We start from the raw sequence: 22,220 nt of genomic DNA, 5'->3' as shown, positions 1-22,220 counted from the left end.
GCTCGGATAGCTGATGTTTGAAGTTGGTGAGGGAGATAAAAGTCTCCAACTTCAGCGATTTTTGCAGTTCATTCCAGTCACAGGCAGCAGAGTACTGGAACGAAGGCGGCCAAATGAGGTGTTGGCTTTAGGGATGATCAGTGAGATACACCTGCTGGAGCGTGTGCTACGGATGGGTGTTGCCATCGTGACCAGTGAACTGAGATAAGGCGGAGCTTTACCTAGCATGGACTTGTAGATGACCTGGAGCCAGTGGGTCTGGCGACGAATATGTAGCGAGGGCCAGCCGACTAGAGCATACAAGTCGCAGTGGTGGGTGGTATAAGGTGCTTTGGTGACAAAACGGATGGCACTATGATAGACTGCATCCAGTTTGCTGAGTAGAGTGTTGGAAGCCATTTTGTAGATGACATCGCCGAAATCGAGGATCGGTAGGATAGTCAGTTTTACTAGGGTAAGCTTGGCGGCGTGAGTGAAGGAGGCTTTGTTGCGGAATAGAAAGCCGACGCTTGATTTGATTTTCGATTGGAGATGTTTGATGTGAGTCTGGAAGGAGAGTTTGCAGTCTAGCCAGACACCTAGGTACTTATAGATGTCCACATATTCAAGGTCGAACCATCCAGGGTGGTGATGCTAGTCGGGCATGCGGGTGCAGGCAGCGATCGGTTGAAAAGCATGCATTTGGTTTTACTCGCGTTTAAGAGCAGTTGGAGGCCACGGAAGGAGTGCTGTATGGCATTGAAGCTCGTTTGGAGGTTAGATAGCACAGTGTCCAATGACGGGCCGAAAGAATATAGAATGGTGTCGTCTGCGTAGAGGTGGATCAGGGAATCGCCCGCAGCAAGAGCAACATCATTGATATATACAGAGAAAAGAGTCGGCCCGAGAATTGAACCCTGTGGCACCCCCATAGAGACTGCCAGAGGACCGGACAGCATGCCCTCCGATTTGACACACTGAACTCTGTCTGCAAAGTAATTGGTGAACCAGGCAAGGCAGTCATCCGAGAAACCGAGGCTATTGAGTCTGCCGATAAGAATATGGTGATTGACAGAGTCGAAAGCCTTGGCGAGGTCGATGAAGACGGCTGCACAGTACTGTCTTTTATCGATAGTGGTTATGATATCGTTTAGTACCTTGAGCGTGGCTGAGGTGCACCCGTGACTGGCTCGGAAACCAGATTGCACAGCGGAGAAGGTACGGTGGGATTCGAGATGGTCAGTGACCTGTTTGTTGACTTGGCTTTCGAAGACCTTAGATAGGCAGGGCAGGATGGATATAGGTCTATAGCAGTTTGGGTCCAGGGTGTCTCCCCCTTTGAAGAGGGGGCTGACTGCGGCAGCTTTCCAATCCTTGGGGATCTCAGACGATATGAAAGAGAGGTTGAACAGGCTGGTAATAGGGGTTGCGACAATGGCGGCAGATAGTTTCAGAAATAGAGGGTCCAGATTGTCAAGCCCAGCTGATTTGTACGGGTCTAGGTTTTGCAGCTCTTTCAGAACATCTGCTATCTGGATTTGGGTAAAGGAGAACCTGGAGAGGCTTGGGCGAGGAGCTGCGGGGCGGAGCTGTTGGCCGAGGTTGGAGTAGCCAGGCGGAAGGCATGGCCAGCCGTTGAGAAGTGCTTATTGAAGCTTTCGATAATCGTGGATTTATCGGTGGAGACCGTGTTACCTAGCCTCAGTGCAGTGGGCAGCTGGGAGGAGGTACTCTTGTTCTCCATGGACTTCACAGTGTCCCAGAACTTTTTGGAGTTGGAGCTACAGGATGCAAACTTCTGCCTGAAGAAGCTGGCCTTAGCTTTCCTGACTGACTGCGTGTATTGGTTCCTGACTTCCCTGAACAGTTGCATATCACGGGGGCTATTCGATGCTATTGCAGTCCGCCACAGGATGTTTTTGTGCTGGTCGAGGGCAGTCAGGTCTGGAGTGAACCAAGGGCTGTATCTGTTCTTGGTTCTGCATTTTTTGAACGGAGCATGCTTGTCTAAAATGGTGAGGAAGTTACTTTTAAAGAATGACCAGGCATCCTCAACTGACGGGATGAGGTCAATGTCCTTCCAGGATACCCGGGCCAGGTCGATTAGAAAGGCCTGCTCACAGAAGTGTTTTAGGGAGCGTTTGACAGTGATGAGGGGTGGTCGTTTGACTGCGGCTCCGTGGCGGATACAGGCAATGAGGCAGTGATCGCTGAGATCCTGGTTGAAGACAGCGGAGGTGTATTTGGAGGGCCAGTTGGTCAGGATGACGTCTATGAGGGTGCCCTTGTTTACAGAGTTAGGGTTGTACCTGGTGGGTTCCTTGATGATTTGAGTGAGATTGAGGGCATCTAGCTTACATTGTAGGACTGCCGGGGTGTTAAGCATATCCCAGTTTAGGTCACCTAACAGAACAAACTCTGAAGCTAGATGGGGGCGATCAATTCACAAATGGTGTCCAGGGCACAGCTGGGAGCTGAGGGTGGCCGGTAGCAGGCGGCAACAGTGAGAGACTTATTTCTGGAGAGGGTAATTTTCAAAATTAGTAGTTCGAACTGTTTGGGTATGGACCTGGAAAGTATGACGTTACTTTGCAGGCTCTCTCTGCAGTAGACTGCAACTCCGCCCCTTTGGTAGTTCTATCTTGACGGAAGATGTTATAGTTGGGTATGGAAATCTCTGAATTTTTGGTGGCCTTCCTGAGCCAGGATTCAGACACGGCAAGGACATCAGGGTTAGCAGAGTGTGCTAAAGCAGTGAGTAAAACAAACTTAGGGAGGAGGCTTCTGATGTTGACATGCATAAAACCAAGGCTTTTCGATCACAGAAGTCAACAAATGAGGGTACCTGGGGACATGCAGGGCCTGGGTTTACCTCCACATCACCCGCGGAACAGAGAAGGAGTAGTATGAGGGTGCGGCTAAAGGCTATCAAAACTGGTCGCCTAGAGCGTTGGGGGCAGAGGATAAGAGGAGCAGGTTTCTGGGCATGGTAGAATATATTCAGGGCATAATGCACAGACAGGGGTATGGTGGGGTGCGGGTACAGCGGAGGTAAGCCCAGGCACTGGGTGATGATGAGACAGGTTGTATCTCTGGACATGCTGGTTGTAATGGGTGAGGTCACCGCATGTGTGGGAGGTGGGACAAAGGAGGTAACAGGGGTATGCAGAGTGGGTCTAGGGGCTCCATTGTGAACTAAAACAATTATAACTAACCTGAACAACAGTATACAAGGCATATTGACATCTGAGAGAGACATACAGCGAGGCATACAGTAATCACAGGTGTTGAATTTGGAAAGCTAGCTAAAAACAGTAGGCGAGGCTAATCCGCTAGCACAACAAACAGCAGGTAAAATGGCGTTGACTAGGCAACGGGGCCGACAGGTAAGACAAACAAGCAGAAAGGAGTACCGTGATTAATGGACAGTCCAGCGTCGTCAGCTATGTAGCCAAGATCAGTGTCCAGGGGCAGCGGTGGATGGGCAGGGGGCTGGGAGTGTTATCCAGGGAGAGAGGTGTGAGGATGGGCAGAGGGAGAGAGGTGTGAGGATGGGCAGAGGGAGAGAGGTGTGAGGATGGGCAGAGGGAGAGAGGTGTGAGGATGGGCAGAGGGAGAGAGGTGTGAGGATGGGTAGAGAGAGAGAGGTGTGAGGATGGGCAGAGGAGAGAGGTGTGAGGATGGGGAGGAGGAGGAGAGAGGTGTGAGATGGGGGAGGAGGAGAGAGGTGTGAGGATGGGGGAGGAGGAGAGGTGTGAGGATGGGCAGAGGGAGAGAGGTATGAGGATGGGGGAGGAGGAGGTGAGGTGTGAGAATGGGGGGAGGAGGAGAGAGGTGTGAGAATGGGGAGGAGGAGAGAGGTATGAGGAGGAGGAGAGAGGTATGAGAATGCGGGGAGGAGGAGAGAGGTATGAGGAGGAGGAGAGAGGTATGAGGAGGAGGAGAGAGGTGTGAGAATGCGGGGAGGAGGAGAGAGTATGAGAATGCGGGAGGAGGAGAGAGGTATGAGGATGGGGAGGAGAGAGTGTGAGGATGGGGGAGGAGGGAGAGGTATGAGAATGCGGGGAGGAGAGAGGTATGAGAATGGGGAGAGAGGTATGAGAATGGGGAGAGAGGTATGAGAATGGGGAGAGAGGTATGAGAATGGGGAGAGAGGTGTGATGATGGGCAGAGGAGAGAGTGTGAGGATGGGCAGAGGGAGAGAGGTGTGAGGATGGGCAGAGGGAGAGAGGTGTGAGAGATGGGCAGAGGGAGAGAGGTGTGAGGATGGGCAGAGGGAGAGAGGTGTGAGGATGGGCAGAGGGAGAGGTGTGAGGATGGGTAGAGGGAGAGAGGTGTGAGGATGGGTAGAGGGAGAGAGGTGTGAGGATGGGCAGAGGGAGAGAGGTGTGAGGATGGGCAGAGGGAGAGGTGTGAGGATGGGCAGAGGAGAGAGGTGTGAGGATGGGCAGAGGGAGAGAGGTGTGAGGATGGGCAGAGGGAGAGAGGTGTGAGGATGGGCAGAGGGAGAGGTGTGAGGATGGGCAGAGGGAGAGAGGTGTGAGGATGGGCAGAGGAGAGAGGTGTGAGGATGGGCAGAGGGAGAGAGGTGTGAGGATGGGTAGAGGAGAGAGGTGTGAGGATGGGCAGAGGGAGAGAGGTGTGAGGATGGGGGAGGAGGAGAGAGTGTGAGGATGGGGAGGAGGAGAGAGTGTGAGGATGGGCAGAGGGAGAGAGGTGTGAGGATGGGGGAGGAGGGGAGCGGTATGAGAATGTGGGGAGGAGGAGAGAGGGAGAATGGGGAGAGAGGTATGAGAATGGGGAGAGAGGTATGAGAATGGGGAGAGAGGTATGAGAATGGGGAGAGGGGTATGAGAATGGGGAGAGAGGTATGAGAATGGGGAGAGAGGTGCGAGGATGGGCAGAGGGAGAGAGGTGTGAGGATGGGCAGAGGGAGAGAGGTGTGAGGATGGGCAGAGGGAGAGAGGTGTGAGGATGGGCAGAGGGAGAGAGGTGAGGATGGGCAGAGGAGAGAGGTGTGAGGATGGGCAGAGGGAGAGAGGTGTGGGATGGGCAGAGGGAGAGAGGTGTGAGGATGGGTAGGGAGAGAGGTGTGAGGATGGGCAGAGGGAGAGAGGTGTGAGGATGGGGGAGGAGGAGAGAGGTGTGAGGATGGGGAGGAGGAGAGAGGTGTGAGGATGGGCAGAGGGAGAGAGGTGTGAGGATGGGGGGAGGAGGGGAGCGGTATGAGAATGCGAGAGGAGGAGAGAGGTATGAGAATGGGGAGAGAGGTATGAGAATGGGGAGAGAGGTATGAGAATGGGGAGAGGGGTATGAGAATGGGGAGAGAGGTATGAGAATGGGGAGAGAGGTGTGAGGGATGGGCAGAGGGAGAGAGGTGTGAGGATGGGCAGAGGGAGAGAGGTGTGAGGATGGGCAGAGGGAGAGAGGTGTGAGGATGGGCAGAGGGAGAGAGGTGTGAGGTTGGGGGAGGAGGAGAGGTGTGAGGATGGGGGAGGAGGAGAGAGGTGTGAGGATGGGCAGAGGGAGAGAGGTGTGAGAATGGGGAGGAGGAGAGAGTGTGTGAGAATGGGGAGGAGGAGAGAGGTGTGAGGACGGGGAGGAGGAGAGAGGTGTGAGGATGGGGAGGAGGAGAGAGGTGAGGATGGGGAGGAGGAGAGAGGTGAGGAAGGGGGAGGAGGAGAGAGGTGTGAGGATGGGGGAGGAGGAGAGAGGTGTGAGGATGGGGAGGAGGAGAGAGGTGTGAGAATGCGGGGATGAGGAGAGAGGTTTGAGAATGCGGGATGAGGAGAGAGGTTTGAGGAGGAGGAGAGAGGTATAGGAGGAGGAGAGAGGTATGAGGAGGAGGAGAGAGGTATGAGGAGGAGGAGAGAGGTATGAGGAGGAGGAGAGGTATGAGAATGCGGGGAGGAGGAGAGAGGTATGAGGAGGAGGAGAGAGGTATGAGGAGGAGGAGAGAGGTATGAGAATGCGGGGAGGAGGAGAGAGGTATGAGAATGCGGGGAGGAGGAGAGAGGTATGAGAATGCGGGGAGGAGGAGAGAGGTGTGAGGAGGAGGAGAGAGGTATGAGGATGGGGAGAGAGGTATGAGGATGGGGAGAGAGGTATGAGAATGGGGAGAGAGGTATGAGAATGGGGAGAGAGGTATGAGAATGGGGAGAGAGGTGTGAGGATGGGGGGAGGAGGAGAGAGGTGTGAGGATGGGGGGAGGAGGAGAGAGGTGTGAGGATGGGGGAGGAGGAGAGAGGTGTGAGGATGGGCAGAGGGAGAGAGGTATGAGGATGGGGGAGGAGGAGAGAGGTATGAGAATGTGGGGAGGAGGAGAGAGGTATGAGAATGTGGGGAGGAGGAGAGAGGTATGAGAATGGGGAGGAGGAGAGAGGTGTGAGGATGGGGAGGAGGAGAGAGGTGTGAGGATGGGGAGGAGGAGAGAGGTGTGAGGATGGGGAGGAGGAGAGAGGTGTGAGAATGGGGAGGAGGAGAGAGGTGTGAGGATGGGGGAGGAGGAGAGAGGTGTGAGGATGGTGGGAGGAGGAGAGAGGTGTGAGAATGGGGGAGGAGGAGAGAGGAGAATGGGGGGAGGAGGAGAGAGGTGTGAGGATGGGCAGAGGGAGAGAGGTATGAGGATGGGGGAGGAGGAGAGAGGTATGAGAATGGGGGAGGAGGAGAGAGGTATGAGAATGTGGGGAGGAGGAGAGAGTGTGAGGATGGGGAGGAGGAGAGAGGTGTGAGGATGGGGAGGAGGAGAGAGGTGTGAGGATGGGGAGGAGGAGAGAGGTGTGAGAATGGGGAGGAGGAGAGAGGTGTGAGGATGGGGGAGGAGGAGAGAGGTGTGAGGATGGTGGGAGGAGGAGAGAGGTGTGAGAATGCGGGGAGGAGGAGAGAGGTATGAGAATGGGGGAGGAGGAGAGAGGTATGAGGAGGAGGAGAGAGGTATGAGGAGGAGGAGAGAGGTATAAGGAGGAGGAGAGAGGTATGAGGAGGAGGAGAGATGTATGAGGAGGAGGAGAGAGGTATGAGGGAGGAGGAGAGAGGTATGAGGAGGGAGGAGAGAGGTATGAGGAGGAGGAGAGAGGTATGAGAATGCGGGGGAGAGAGAGGTATGAGAATGGGGGAGGAGAGAGGTATGAGAATGCGGGGAGGAGGAGAGAGGTATGAGAATGCGGGGAGGAGGAGAGAGGTATGAGGATGGGGAGAGAGGTATGAGGATGGGGAGAGAGGTATGAGGATGGGGAGAGAGGTATGAGAATGGGGAGAGAGGTATGAGAATGGGGAGAGAGGTATGAGAATGGGGAGAGAGGTATGAGAATGGGGAGAGAGGTATGAGAATGGGGAGAGAGGTATGAGAGAATGGGGAGAGAGGTGTGAGGATGGGCAGAGGGAGAGAGGTATGAGGATGGGCAGAGGGAGAGAGGTATGAGGATGGGGGAGGAGGAGAGAGGTGTGAGAATGCGGGGAGGAGGAGAGAGGTATGAGAATGGGGAGAGAGGTATGAGAATGGGGAGAGAGGTATGAGAATGGGGAGAGAGGTGTGAGGATGGGCAGAGGGAGAGAGGTGTGAGGATGGGCAGAGGGAGAGAGGTGAGGATGGGCAGAGGGAGAGAGGTATGAGAATGGGGAGGAGGAGAGAGGTGTGAGAATGGGGAGGAGGAGAGAGGTGAGGACGGGGAGGAGGAGAGAGGTGTGAGGATGGGGAGGAGGAGAGAGGTGTGAGGATGGGGAGGAGGAGAGAGGTGTGAGGATGGGGGGAGGAGGAGAGAGGTGTGAGGATGGGGGGAGGAGAGGTGTGAGGATAGGAGGAGGAGAGAGGTGTGAGAATGCGGGGATGAGGAGAGAGGTATGAGGAGGAGGAGAGAGGTATAAGGAGGAGGAGAGAGGTATGAGGAGGAGGAGAGAGGTATGAGGAGGAGGAGAGAGGTATGAGGAGGAGGAGAGAGGTATGAGAATGCGGGGAGGAGGAGAGAGGTATGAGGAGGAGGAGAGAGGTATGAGGAGGAGGAGAGAGGTATGAGAATGCGGGGAGGAGGAGAGAGGTATGAGAATGCGGGGAGGAGGAGAGAGGTATGAGAATGCGGGGAGGAGGAGAGGGTGGAGGAGGAGGAGAGAGGTATGAGGATGGGGGAGAGAGGTATGAGAATGGGGAGAGAGGTATGAGAATGGGGAGAGAGGTATGAGAATGGGGAGAGAGGTATGAGAATGGGGAGAGAGGTGTGAGGATGGGGGAGGAGGAGAGAGGTGTGAGGATGGGGAGGAGGAGAGAGGTGAGGATGGGCAGAGGGAGAGAGGTATGAGGATGGGGGAGGAGGAGAGAGGTATGAGAATGTGGGGAGGAGGAGAGAGGTATGAGAATGGGGGAGGAGGAGAGAGAGTATGAGAATGGGGAGGAGGAGAGAGGTGTGAGGATGGGGAGGAGGAGAGAGGTGTGAGGATGGGGAGGAGGAGAGAGGTGAGGATGGGGAGGAGGGGAGAGGTGTGAGAATGGGGAGGAGGAGAGAGGTGGAGGATGGGGGGAGGAGGAGAGAGGTGTGAGGATGGGGGGAGGAGGAGAGAGGTATGAGGAGGAGGAGAGAGGTATGAGGAGGAGGAGAGAGGTATGAGGAGGAGGAGAGAGGTATAAGGAGGAGGAGAGAGGTATGAGGAGGAGGAGAGAGGTAAGAGGAGGAGGAGAGAGGTATGGAGGAGGAGGAGAGAGGTATGAGGAGGAGGAGAGAGGTATGAGAATGCGGGGAGGAGGAGAGAGGTATGAGGAGGAGGAGAGAGGAGAGGAGGAGGAGAGAGGTATGAGGAGGAGGAGAGAGGTATGAGAATGCGGGGAGGAGGAGAGAGGTATGAGAATGCGGGGAGGAGGAGAGAGGTATGAGAATGCGGGAGGAGGAGAGAGGTATGAGAATGCGGGGAGGAGGAGAGAGGTATGAGGATGGGGAGAGAGGTATGAGGATGGGGAGAGAGGTATGAGGATGGGGAGAGAGGTATGAGGATGGGGAGAGAGGTATGAGAATGGGGAGAGAGGTATGAGAATGGGGAGAGAGGTATGAGAATGGGGAGAGGGTATGAGAATGGGGAGAGAGTATGAGAATGGGGAGAGAGGTGTGAGGATGGGCAGAGGGAGAGAGGTATGAGGATGGGCAGAGGGAGAGAGGTATGAGGATGGGGGAGGAGGAGAGAGGTGTGAGAATGGGGGAGGAGGAGAGAGGTGTGAGGATGGGGGAGGAGGGGAGAGGTATGAGAATGGGGGAGGAGGAGAGAGGTATGAGGATGGGGGAGGAGGAGAGAGGTGTGAGGATGGGGGAGGAGGGGAGAGGTATGAGAATGCGGGGAGGAGGAGAGAGGTATGAGAATGGGGAGAGAGGTGTGAGGATGGGCAGAGGGAGAGAGGTATGAGGATGGGGGAGGAGAGAGGTATGAGAATGGGGAGGAGGAGAGAGGTGTGAGAATGGGGAGGAGGAGAGAGGTGTGAGAATGGGGAGGAGGAGAGAGGTGTGAGAATGGGGGAGGAGGAGAGAGGTGAGAATGGGGGAGGAGGAGAGAGGTGTGAGAATGGGGGGAGGAGGAGAGAGGTGTGAGGATGGGGAGGAGGAGAGAGGTGAGGATGGGGAGGAGGAGAGAGGTATGAGGATGGGGAGGAGGAGAGAGGTGTGAGGATGGGAAGGAGGAGAGAGGTGTGAGGATGGGGAGGAGGAGGAGAGAGGTGTGAGGATGGGGAGGAGGAGAGAGGTGTGAGGATGGGGGAGGAGGAGAGGTGAGAATGGGGAGGAGAGAGGTGTGAGAATGGGGAGGAGGAGAGAGATGGGGTTGGGGGAGGAGGGGAGAGGTATGAGGATGGGGGAGGAGGAGAGAGGTATGAGGAGGAGGAGAGAGAGGTATGAGGAGGAGGAGAGAGGTATGAGGAGGAGGAGAGAGGTATGAGGAGGAGGAGAGAGGTATGAGGAGGAGGAGAGAGGTATGAGGAGGAGGAGAGAGGTATAAGGAGGAGGAGAGAGGTATGAGGAGGAGGAGAGAGGTATGAGGAGGAGGAGAGAGGTATGAGGAGGAGGAGAGAGGTATGAGGAGGAGGAGAGACGTATGAGAATGCGGGGAGGAGGAGAGAGGTATGAGGAGGAGGAGAGAGGTATGAGAAGGAGGAGAGAGGTATGAGGAGGAGGAGAGAGGTATGAGGAGGAGGAGAGAGGTATGAGAATGCGGGGAGGAGGAGAGAGGTATGAGAATGCGGGGAGGAGGAGAGAGGTGTGAGGAGGAGGAGAGAGGTGTGAGGAGGAGGAGAGAGGTATGAGGATGGGGAGAGAGGTATGAGGATGGGGAGAGAGGTATGAGAATGGGGAGAGAGGTATGAGAATGGGGAGAGAGGTATGAGAATGGGGAGAGAGGTATGAGAATGGGGAGAGAGGTATGAGAATGGGGAGAGAGGTGAGAATGGGGAGAGAGGTGTGAGGATGGGCAGAGGGAGAGAGGTATGAGGATGGGGGAGGAGGAGAGAGGTGTGAGAATGGGGGAGGAGAGAGGTGTGAGGATGGGGGAGGAGGGGAGAGGTATGAGAATGCGGGGAGGAGGAGAGATGTATGAGGATGGGGGAGGAGGAGAGAGGTGAGGATGGGGGAGGAGGGGAGAGGTATGAGAATGCGGGAGGAGGAGAGAGGTATGAGAATGGGGAGAGAGGTGTGAGGATGGGCAGAGGGAGAGAGGTATGAGGATGGGGGAGGAGAGAGGTATGAGAATGGGGAGGAGGAGAGAGGTGTGAGAATGGGGAGGAGGAGAGAGGTGTGAGAATGGGGAGGAGGAGAGAGGTGAGAATGGGGGAGGAGGAGAGAGGTGTGAGAATGGGGGGAGGAGGAGAGAGGTATGAGGATGGGGAGGAGAGAGGTGTGAGGATGGGGAGGAGGAGAGAGGTGTGAGGATGGGGAGGAGGAGAGTGGTATGAGGATGGGGAGGAGGGAGAGAGGTGAGGATGGGGAGGAGGAGAGAGGTGAGGATGGGAAGGAGGAGAGAGGTGTGAGGATGGGGAGGAGGAGGAGAGAGGTGTGAGGATGGGGAGGAGGAGAGAGGTGTGAGGATGGGGAGGAGAGAGATGGGGTTGGGGGAGGAGAGGGATGGGGGGAGGAGGAGAGAGGTATGAGGATGGGGGAGGAGGAGAGAGGTATGAGGATGGGGGAGGAGAGAGGTATGAGGATGGGGAGGAGAGAGGTGTGAGGATGGGGAAGGAGGAGAGAGATGGGGATGGGAGGAGGAGAGAGGATGGGGAGGAATGAGGATGGGAGTAGAGAGGTATGAGGAGGGGGAAAAAGAGGAGAGAGGGATGAGGAGGAGGAGAGAGGTATGAGGATGGGGAGTAGAGTTAAAGTTGTGAGGATGGGGGAGGAGGAGAGGGATGGGGAAGGAGGAGAGAGGTATGAGGATGGGGAGGAGGATAGAGGTATGAGGAAGATATGATAATGGGAGGATAGAGGTATGAGGATGGTGAGAGATATGTGGAAGGGAGGAGATGGATATGTGGATGGGCGGAGGGAGAGAGGTATGAGGATGGGGGAGGAGGAGAGAGGTATGAGGATGGGGGGAGGAGAGAGGTGTGAGGATGGGGAAGGAGGAGAGAGATGGGGATGGGGAGGAGGAGAGAGGATGGGGGAGGAATGAGGATGGGAGTAGAGAGGTATGAGGAGGGGGAAAGAGGAGAGAGGGATGAGGAGGAGGAGAGAGGTATGAGGATGGGGAGTAGAGTTAAAGTTGTGAGGATGGGGGAGGAGGAGAGGGATGGGGAAGGAAGAGAGGGATGGGGAAGGAGGAGAGAGGTATGAGGATGGGGAGAAGAGAGAGGTATGAGGATGGGGAGGAGGATAGAGGTATGAGGAAGATATGATAATGGGAGGATAGAGGTATGAGGATGGTGAGAGATATGTGGAAGGGAGGAGATGGATATGTGGATGGGCGGAGGGAGAGAGGTATGAGGATGGGGGGAAGGGGAGAGATGAAGAGAGGGAGTGGAGTGTCCACCTGCTCATTGAGATTACCACAGAATTTAACAAGGTGAGAGGGGCCTTTCTCTCTCTCTCTCTCTCTGTGTGTTTACACTGACCATATGTTCTGTCCCATTACTCGTAATATTACTACAGTATTGGCACTAGTGACTATTATTGGACCCTGTTATGTTGAAATAGAGCTAACAATATCAATGCTATTAACCCAAGTTAACTAACTAGTAAATGTCTTTCACATCCCTATTGTCCTCCTCTCCCCCCAGATCATCAGTGAGGACCAGTTCCGCCAGCTGGAGAAGATAAAGACCATCGGCAGTACCTACATGGCAGCCTCTGGCCTCAACGACTCTACCTACGACAAGGAAGGCCGCTCGCACATCAGAGCCCTCGCAGACTACGCCATGAGACTCATGGATCAGATGAAGTACATTAACGAACACTCCTTCAATAACTTCAAGATGAAGATCGGTAAAGCTGCCTCTGGGAAAGATCATTTTGTTGCCTTGTTCATTTTGATGTGAATTCATGAGAAGAACGATATCCTTAAGCAGTAGTGCCTCACAAAATCTATAATGAGTAATGGAATTAATGTGACCTCACCAGGGAAAAGTCTGCTGACTGATAAAAAATGTATATTGAACATACTGTATATATTGTTAAAAACATGCTGGACCATGTCCCTGTCCACCGGTGCAGGTCTGAACATGGGTCCGGTGGTGGCTGGGGTGATCGGGGCCAGGAAGCCCCAGTATGACATCTGGGGGAATACCGTCAACGTGGCCAGCCGCATGGACAGCACCGGTGTACCTGAGCGGATCCAGGTAACTCAGACACAGCACAGAAGAAACTGATAACACACCAATCATTTCTATTGTGACTTTATTATAACTATGATGAAGACCTAAGGGTGGAAACATCGTCAGTAAAGCACATGGAAGCATAGCTTGCAGTGTGCACTCTTTCTTTAACCTTGTGTCCATCTTTTAGAATATTAGCATTTGGCAGTGTGAAATGGCAGGTAGTGTGCTTATGATCAAGATATGTGAACACTCCTCTGTGTGACTTCATGACTACCTTTCTTTTCCTCTCTCTCTCCTTCCTCTGGCCTTTCTCCCACCAGGTGACCTCTGACCTGTACAACGTGCTGAACTCCTATAACTACACACTAGAGTGCCGAGGCCTCGTCAAGGTGAAGGGTAAAGGAGAAATGCAGACCTACTTCCTCACTGGAGGACCTCCCAGCAGTTAACACCCAGGCTGTGTCCCAAATGGAAACCTATTCCCTATATAGTACACTACCTTTGACCAGGGACATAGGGCTCTGTTGAAAAGTAGTGCACTATATAGGAAATTGGGTGCCATTTCAGACACAGCCTATTCAGAAGCAGCCCCAGTAACAGACTGACACTGGTGCAGGAAAAGGCTGAGAGGAGAAGGGTGATTGGACTAAAGGGGGCTGACCCCTCCCCCCCCGCGTCTTTGACGAGCAGGCTCATGGACCTGTGTTAGCTTGGGGAACTGACTGCCCCCCACCAACACCCCTTGTCCTAGGTTTATCTCCTCCCTACCTGCAGAGGTCAGCCTCCAATTGGACCAGAGTGAAGGAGACCCCACCCAGCCTCCTCTCGGCTTGGGGGAAAGAGACAGGGAGGAGCTTAGAGGGCCTGGGTTCGCTGAAGAGACCAAAGAAATCCCATCAGACTACAGCAGAGAGACACATTGTGACAGCAGCATCCTCTCAAGGTCTTATTTCTATAGGTCATAGTGTGAGTTAAGGAACGGCTAAAAGCCAATCATCTCGCAGTACTGTAGATCTCTAAGGTTTTCTGAGGAAATCGATCCAATATGTGTGTCTTCATAGACATTCTGCTGAAAGATCCAAGTCGCTCTAAACAAAACCTGCATGAAGACACTGAAACCCATATAAACACGTAAAACATTCTGAAAGTATTCAGGCCCCTTCGCCTTTCCACATTTTATTGTGGACTTTTTCTAAAATGGCTGAAATAAAACATGTCCTCATCAGTCTACACACAATAACCCATAACGACAAAGCCAAACCAGGTTTTTAGAAATGTTTGCAAATGTATTCAAAATAAAAAACGGACAAAACCTTATTTACGTAAGTATTCAGACCCTTGAGATAAGGTAAATCCTGTTTCCATTGATCATCCTTGAGATGTTTTTGAACTTGGAGTCCACCTGTGGTAAATCCAATTGATTGGACGTCATTTGGAAAAGGCACACATCTGTCTATATAAGATCCCAAAGTTGACAGTGCATGTCAGAGCAAAACCCAAGCCATGAGGTTGAAGGAATTGTCCGTAGAGCTCAGAGACAGGATTGTGTCGAGGCACAGATCTGGGGAAGGGTAGCAAAACATTTCTGCAGCAGTGAAGGTCCTCAAGAACACAGTGGCCTCAAACATTATTAAATGGAAGAAGTTTGGAACCACCAAGACTCTTCCTTAGAGCTGGCCACCCAGCCAAACTGAGCAATCGGGGTATCTCCAAGCGGGCTGTCAAAAGCCACCTAATGGACTCTCAGACCATGAGAAAAAATATTATTTGGCCTGAATGCCAAGCATCATGTCTGGAGGAAACCAGGCACCGCTCATCACCTGGCCAATACCATCCCTACGGTGAAGCATGGTGGTGGCAGCATCATGCTGTGGCGATGTTTTTCCGCGGCAGTGACTGGGAGACTATTCAGGAACGAGGGAAAGATGACCGGAGCAAAGTACAGAGAGATCCTTGATGAAAACCTGGTCCAGAGCGCTCAGGACCTCAGGCTGGGGCGAAGGTTTACTTTTCAACAGGACAACGACATTAAGCACACAGCCAATGAGTGGCTTTGGGACAAGTCTCTGAATGTCCTTGAGTGGCCCAGCCAGAGCACGGACTTGAACCTGATCAAACATCTCTGGAGACCTGAAAATAACTGTGCAGCCACGTTCCCCATCCAACCTGACAGAGCTTGAGATGATCTGCTGAGAGAAAAAAATGGGAGAACTCCCCAAATATAGGTGTGCCAAGTTTGCAGCGTCATACCCAAGAAAACTTGAGGCTGTAATCACTGTCAAAGGTGCTTCAACAAAGTACTGCGTAAAAGGGTCGGAATACTTATGTAAATGTGATATTCCCATTCCCCCCCCCCCCAAAAAAAAATCCAAACCTGCTTTTTGCTTTGTCCTTATGCCTTATTGTGTGTAGATTGATGAGGGGGAAAAACTATTGAATCCAATTTTAGAATAAGGCTGTATGTAACAGAATGTGGAAAAGTCTAGGGGGCAGAATACTTTCAGAATGTACTGTATATACAGTACCAGTACAGTACACCTACTCATTCAAGATTTGCTTCATTTTTACTATTTTCTGCATTGTACAATAATAGTGAAAACATCAAAACTATGAAATAACACAAAGGGAATCATGTAGTAACCAAAAAATTGTTAAACAAATAAAATATATTTTAGATTCTTCAAAGTAGCCACCCTTTGACTTGATGACAACTTTGCACACTCTTGGCATTCTCTCAACCACCTTCACAAGGAATCCTTTTCCAACAGGGGTTCCCACATATGCTGAGCACTTGTTGTCTGCTTTTCCTTCACTCTGCAGTCCAACTCATCCCAAACCATTTCAATTGGTTTGAGGTCGGGTGATTGTGGAGGTCAGGTCATCTGATGCAGCACTCCATCACTCTCCTTCTTGGTTAAATAGCCCTTACACAACCCTTACACAGGTGTGTTGGGTCATTGTCCTGTTGAAAAACAAATGATAGTCACACTAAGCGCAAAGCAGATGGGATGGTATATCGCTGCAGAATGCTGTGGTAGCCATGCTGGTTAAGTGTGCCTTGAATTCTGAATAAATAGGAACCACACATGCGGAGAACATCTCAAAGACACGGCGGTTGGAACCAAAAATCTCAAATATGGACTCATCAGACCAAAGGACAGATTTCCACCGGTCTAATGCCCATTGCTTATGTTTCTTGGCCCAAGCAAGTCTCTTATTATTGGTGTCCTTTAGTAGTGGTTTCTTTGCAGCAATTCGACCATGAAGGCTTGACTCCTCTGAACAGTTGATGTTGAGATGTGTCTGTTACTTGAACTCTGTGGGGTGCAGTTAATTGTCGATTTCTGAGGCTGGTAACTCTGCTGCGGAGGATAAATTCATTAGAGGTAACTCTGGGTCTTCCTTTCCTGTGGCGGTGCTCATGAGAGCCAGTTTCATCATAGCGCTTAATGGTTTTTGCGACTGCACTTCAAGAAATGTTCAAAGTTCTTTAGATTTTCCATATTGACTGACCATGTCTTAAAGTAATGATTGACTGTCATTTCTCTTTGCTTATTTGAGCTGTTCTTGGCATAATATGGACTTGGTCTTTTACCAAATAGGGCTAGCTTCTGTATACCACCCCTACCTTGTCACAACACAACTGATTGGCTCAGACGCATTAAGGAGGAAAGAAATTCCACAAATTAACTTAACAAGGCACACCTGCTATTTGAAATGCATTCCAGATGGCTATCTCATGAAGCTGGTTGAGAGAATGCAAAGCTGTCAAGGCAAAAGGGTGGCTACTTTGAAGAATCTCAAATATAAAATATGTTATGATTTTAACACTTTTTTGTTTACTACGTGATTCCATGTGTTATTTCATAGTTTTGATGTCTTCACTATTATTCTACAATGTAGAACATAGTCAAAATAAAGAAAAATCCTTGAATGAGTAGTTGTTTTCAAACTTTTAATTGGTACTTTATATATACATACAGTACATCTGGAAAAAAGTGTTTTTTGTTCATACAGTCCATGTATGCTGTCTTTGTATACTTGAGTGGTACAGATATTACAATTCTCCAAACCATGGGTACACTACGTACTAACATTGCCAGCCAGCACAGAAGCACTATCAAACCCTTTACTGGAGTTGGTCAGATAGGAAGGAGCAGTGTGTTTCATCTCTAGTAGGGAGCCTTGGTGGGCCGTGTTAACCTGGCTGGCTACTTGAACGACCAGTGAGACTGCTCTGTTCAGTGTGAGTTTACAGAGCTCTACACTACACAACACACAGACATACGCTAGCCACACATACATGCACATAGACACACATACATGCACATAGACACACATACATGCACATAGACACACATGCTTTAACTGACGACACTTTCAACCGAGGATGTCAACGAAAAGTTTTGTATTTGACATTTTGTATTTTGACTCAAACACCAAACCCTATCAGATATTTTAGATTCTATATTTTGTACATTAATATATTAGAGAGAAGTATCTATAAATAAAGATGTATTCGGATGTACATAGCTGACCGAGACCTATTACAATCATGCAAGGGGTGGACGATTCCTTTTCTGTCCCATCACTGTATTCTTCATTCTTTCTAGTTCACCTGCTTTTTCCACACATTTGGTTTGAATATCAAGCAGTTGCCTGCACTTGTGGCAAGGCATCCCCTGACATAATAACCCCCTGCAGTCAGTCCATGTCATAGATAGAGACTGATTTGGCGCTCTATGAAGCCATCCCACCAACCCTGGCTCAATCAGATGTTATGACCCAATGAATGTCCAATATTCTCCAATGAGGCCTTTATACTTGTCTACACTGATGATGACATCATCCTTATGTTAAACAATATGAGGAACAGCTTGTGGGAGTCCATGTGGAGATGTTTCATTTTTACCTTGGACCTGCTGGATATTGTTATCCCCATTGGGGTTGCACAATAATCCAGTAACACTGCAAAAATTCCCGGGTTTTTCTAAAATACTGGTTGGAAGATTCCCGGAATCAGGAGGGAATAAGCAGGAAATCCAGTAAACTTCCAACAGAGATTTCTAGAAAACCTGGGAATTTGGGGAGTGACTGGAATTTTACAAACCCTATCCCCCTTCTTCTGTTTCTGGTAGAGCAGCCCCATCAGTGTTACAGCATACTGTAGTATCTTCATCTGTTTCTGGTAGAGCAGCCCCATCAGTGTTACAGCATACTGTGGTATCTTCATCGGTTTCTGGTAGAGCAGCCCCATCAGTGTTACAGCATACTGTAGTATCTTCATCTGTTTCTGGTAGAGCAGCCCCATCAGTGTAACAGCATACTGTAGTATCTTCATCTGTTTCTGGTAGAGCAGCCCCATCAGTGTTACAGCATACTGTGGTATCTTCATCTGTTTCTGGTAGAGCAGCCCCATCAGTGTTACAGCATACTGTAGTATCTTCATCTGTTTCTGGTAGAGCAGCCCCATCAGTGTTACAGCATACTGTGGTATCTTCATCGGTTTCTGGTAGAGCAGCCCCATCAGTGTTACAGCATACTGTAGTATCTTCATCTGTTTCTGGTAGAGCAGCCCCATCAGTGTTACAGCATACTGTAGTATCTTCATCTGTTTCTGGTAGAGCAGCCCCATCAGTGTTACAGCATACTGTGGTATCTTCATCGGTTTCTGGTAGAGCAGCCCCATCAGTGTTACAGCATACTGTAGTATCTTCATCTGTTTCTGGTAGAGCAGCCCCATCAGTGTTACAGCATACTGTAGTATCTTCATCTGTTTCTGGTAGAGCAGCCCCATCAGTGTAACAGCATACTGTAGTATCTTCATCTGTTTCTGGTAGAGCAGCCCCATCAGTGTAACAGCATACTGTAGTATCTTCATCTGTTTCTGGTAGAGCAGCCCCATCAGTGTTACAGCATACTGTAGTATCTTCATCTGTTTCTGGTAGAGCAGCCCCATCAGTGTTACATCATACTGTAGTATCTTCATCTGTTTCTGGTAGAGCAGCCCCATCAGTGTTACAGCATACTGTGGTATCTTCATCTGTTTCTGGTAGAGCAGCCCCATCAGTGTAACAGCATACTGTAGTATCTTCATCTGTTTCTGGTAGAGCAGCCCCATCAGTGTCACAGCATACTGTGGGATCTTTGTCTTATCCTACATCTGATGTCATCATTCCAATTTAACCAATTTTTTTTTGTCTTTCCCGTCATCAAACAACTACTTACAGTGACAATATTGGTGATTTGGGTACCAATCAGTTCTTGAGAAGCAGTCTGTCTGTTTAGATTGTCACTTTGTACCCCGAGGTACGTGTGGATAGGAAGAATGTCTTGGCGCTCTATTCATTCTGGGTGACAGATAGCCTAGTGGTTAAGAGCATGCCTGAACAGCCCCTCTAAAAACTCAAAGTCCAAAACGAACAAAAACATCACAAAAGGCGTCATAATACACTGCTCCAAAAAATAAAGGGAACACTAAAATAACATCCTAGATCTGAATGAATGAAATATTCTTATTAAATACTTTTTTCTTTACATAGTTGAATGTGCTGACAACAAAATCACACAAAAATTATCAATGGAAATCAAATTTATCAACCCATGGAGGTCTGGATTTGGAGTCACACTCAAAATTAAAGTGGAAAACCACACTACAGGCTCATCCAACTTTGATGAAATGTCCTTAAAACAAGTCAAAATGAGACTCAGTAGTGTGTGTGGCCTCCACGTGCCTGTATGACCTCCCTACAATGCCTGGGCATGCTCCTGATGAGGTGGCGGATGGTCTCCTGAGGGATCTCCTCCCAGACCTGGACTAAAGCATCCGCCAACTCCTACACAGTCTGTGGTGCAACGTGGCGTTGGTGGATGGAGCGAGACATGATGTCCCAGATGTGCTCAATTGGATTCAGGTCTGGGGAACGGGCGGGCCAGTCCATAGCATCACTGCCTTCCTCTTGCAGGAACTGCTGACACACTCCAGCCACATGAGGTCTAGCATTGTCTTGCATTAGGAGGAACCCAGGGCCAACCGCACCAGCATATGGTCTCACAAGGGGTCTGAGGATCTCATCTCGGTACCTAATGGCAGTCAGGCTACCTCTGGCGAGCACATGGAGGGCTGTGCGGCCCCCCAAAGAAATGCCACCCCACACCATGACTGACCCACCGCCAAACCGGTCATGCTGGAGGATGTTGCAGGCAGCAGAATGTTCTCCATGGCGTCTCCAGGCTCTGTCACGTCTGTCACGTGCTTAGTGTGAACCTGCTTTCATCTGTGAAGAGCACAGGGCGCAAGTGGCGAATTTGCCAATCTTGGTGTTCTCTGACAAATGCCAAACGTCCTGCACGGTGTTGAGCTGTAAGCACAACCCCCACCTGTGGATGTCAGGCCCTCATACCACCCTGATGGAGTCGGTTTCTGACCGTTTGAGCAGACACATGCACATTTGTGGCCTGCTGGAGGTCATTACGCAGGGCTCTGGCAGTGCTCCTCCAGCTCCTCCTTGCACAAAGGCGGAGGTAGCGGTCCTGCTGCTGGGTTGTTGCCCTCCTACAGCATCCTCCACATCTCCTGATGTACTGGCCTGTCTCCTGGTAGCACCTCCATGCTCTGAACATTACGCTGACAGACACAGCAAACCTTCTTGCCACAGCTCGCATTGATGTCCCATCCTGGATGAGCTGCACTACCTGAGCCACTTGTGTGGGTTGTAGACTCCGTCTCATGCTACCACTAGAGTGAAAGCATCACCAGCATTCAAAAGTGACCAAAACATCAGCCAGGAAGCAAAGGAACTGAGAAGTGGTCTGTGGTCCCCACCTGCAGAACCACTCCTTTATTGGGGGTGTCTTGCTAATTTCCACCTGTTGTCTATTCCATTTGCACAACAGCATGTGTTGCTTCCTAAGTGGACAGTTTGATTTCACAGAAGTGTGATTGACTTGGAGTTACATTGTGTTGTTTAAGTGTTCCCTTTATTTTTTGAGCAGTGTATATGCAGAAACTCTTCCAAACTGTTTTGGCTGGGAAGCATGCAGACGCCTTAAAGCAGGAACATCGACTTTAAATTTAATTCATGATGTAACGCTCAACTTCAATGATATGGTTTAAATAGAGCCCTTATCCTCTGGTCTTTACTCTTTTCAAACTAAAAGCCCTCCTTCCACTGGAAACATGAGGGATCTTACTCTACTGCTATAACCCATTCAGTTCCTCTTTTTTTACTGTGTCATTGGTGTTGTTTGAGATTGTACTTTACTTTCTGCTACTTTGAAAATGAGCAAGGAAAATACAGTGCCATTGAACTCAATTGACCTTTAACGTGCGTTCTCAAACTGTGGGGTGGGGGGAGGGGGGCAGACCTCTGCTAGGGAGGAGCATAGCTCCCTTTCTCTCCCTATATTTGGACAAAGGATGAACCTCGTGAGGTTTTCACTAGATGGAGCGGAGAGGAGGAATGACATCAGTGTGTCTTGAGTCAGAGGCAGGACTTGCATAACCTGGTTGTCGTCTGGTCAGCTATTACATTCCACAAGGAGTGGTAGCTAAGAGGACTGGTACCCAGACTAAACCTTGGGTTGTCTTTGCTTTCTATCATGTCAAACACTAAGCGTCTTTCTTTGTTACGTTCAATAAACCACTAAAATGGCACCTGTTGACAACGCCTTTTTATTTGATGTGGCATCCTATATATCTCTACTTCTATAACCTTATGTTTGGATGGTTGTTTCAGATGTACACCCATAGATTTATTTTGGTCTTTGACGATCCAAATGGTAATATGTTTCAACATTACTAATAGAAAGAGGAGAACTTAACCAGCCAGCTTGCCTGCCATTTCGCTGAACTGCTCGAGTTGATTGTTCCGATAGATCTACATATAGGACACAAATTCAAAAGGATCTCTACAATTGTTCCTCTAGATCTCCAGAGGGGGGCAGCATTACACTGTCATTGGTACAAATCCTAACAGATGGGCTGTACTAAAAACAATGGCTCCCTTTCTATTTTCTTCATTAATAATACAGCTATATGAAAGCAATATGGTGATTTAGAATTCGTACCAAATAGTACCCTATCACCTATATAGTGCACTACTTTTGACCAGGACCCATAAGAGCCCTGGTCAAAAGTAGTGCACTATATAGGTGATAGTAAATCTGTAAATCTGTCAGAAATGGCACCCTGACTAATGACCCTTGGTTGTGAATTATACATGTTATTAGATAGACTACGTATACAACTTAAGCACTGATAAACTACAATATGAACAGGCCTATTTTATCTGCCCCTCTGTACATTTCCCATAAATAATTGTTAACTTAGTTAAGCAAGTAAGACTGACTGTACTTAAATACAATGGCCACAGTCCAAATAAACTGGAGACCACAGAGGAAACAGTCCCAATAAAACAGAGACTACAGAGGAAACAGTCCCAATAAAACTGGACCACAGAGGAAACAGTCCCAA

The 22,220-nt window shown here is 50.2% G+C and overlaps 2 protein-coding genes across 2 annotated transcripts in view; one reads left to right on the top strand and one right to left on the bottom strand.

Moving 5' to 3' along the window:
* LOC115130118 (adenylate cyclase type 5) overlaps positions 1–21,401 on the top strand; it is a 50,182-nt gene extending 28,781 nt beyond the window's left edge. The window contains exons 14-16 of the mRNA XM_029660908.2: positions 12,209–12,413; positions 12,642–12,766; positions 13,066–21,401. Of these exons, the coding sequence (XP_029516768.2) occupies positions 12,209–12,413; positions 12,642–12,766; positions 13,066–13,194 (459 nt within the window). The 3' untranslated portion in view covers positions 13,195–21,401. The remainder of the gene's footprint in view (positions 1–12,208; positions 12,414–12,641; positions 12,767–13,065) is intronic.
* The window catches only part of LOC115130102 (vesicle-trafficking protein SEC22a), an 80,001-nt gene that overhangs the window by 35,666 nt on the left and 22,115 nt on the right, over positions 1–22,220 (bottom strand). The window lies entirely within an intron of this gene.

Source organism: Oncorhynchus nerka, linkage group LG1 (genome assembly GCF_034236695.1).
Source record: "Oncorhynchus nerka isolate Pitt River linkage group LG1, Oner_Uvic_2.0, whole genome shotgun sequence".
In the NCBI taxonomy this organism is placed as follows: domain Eukaryota; kingdom Metazoa; phylum Chordata; class Actinopteri; order Salmoniformes; family Salmonidae; genus Oncorhynchus; species Oncorhynchus nerka.
Note: the sequence above shows the minus strand (reverse complement) of the source record. Positions and strands in the feature narration are given on the sequence as shown.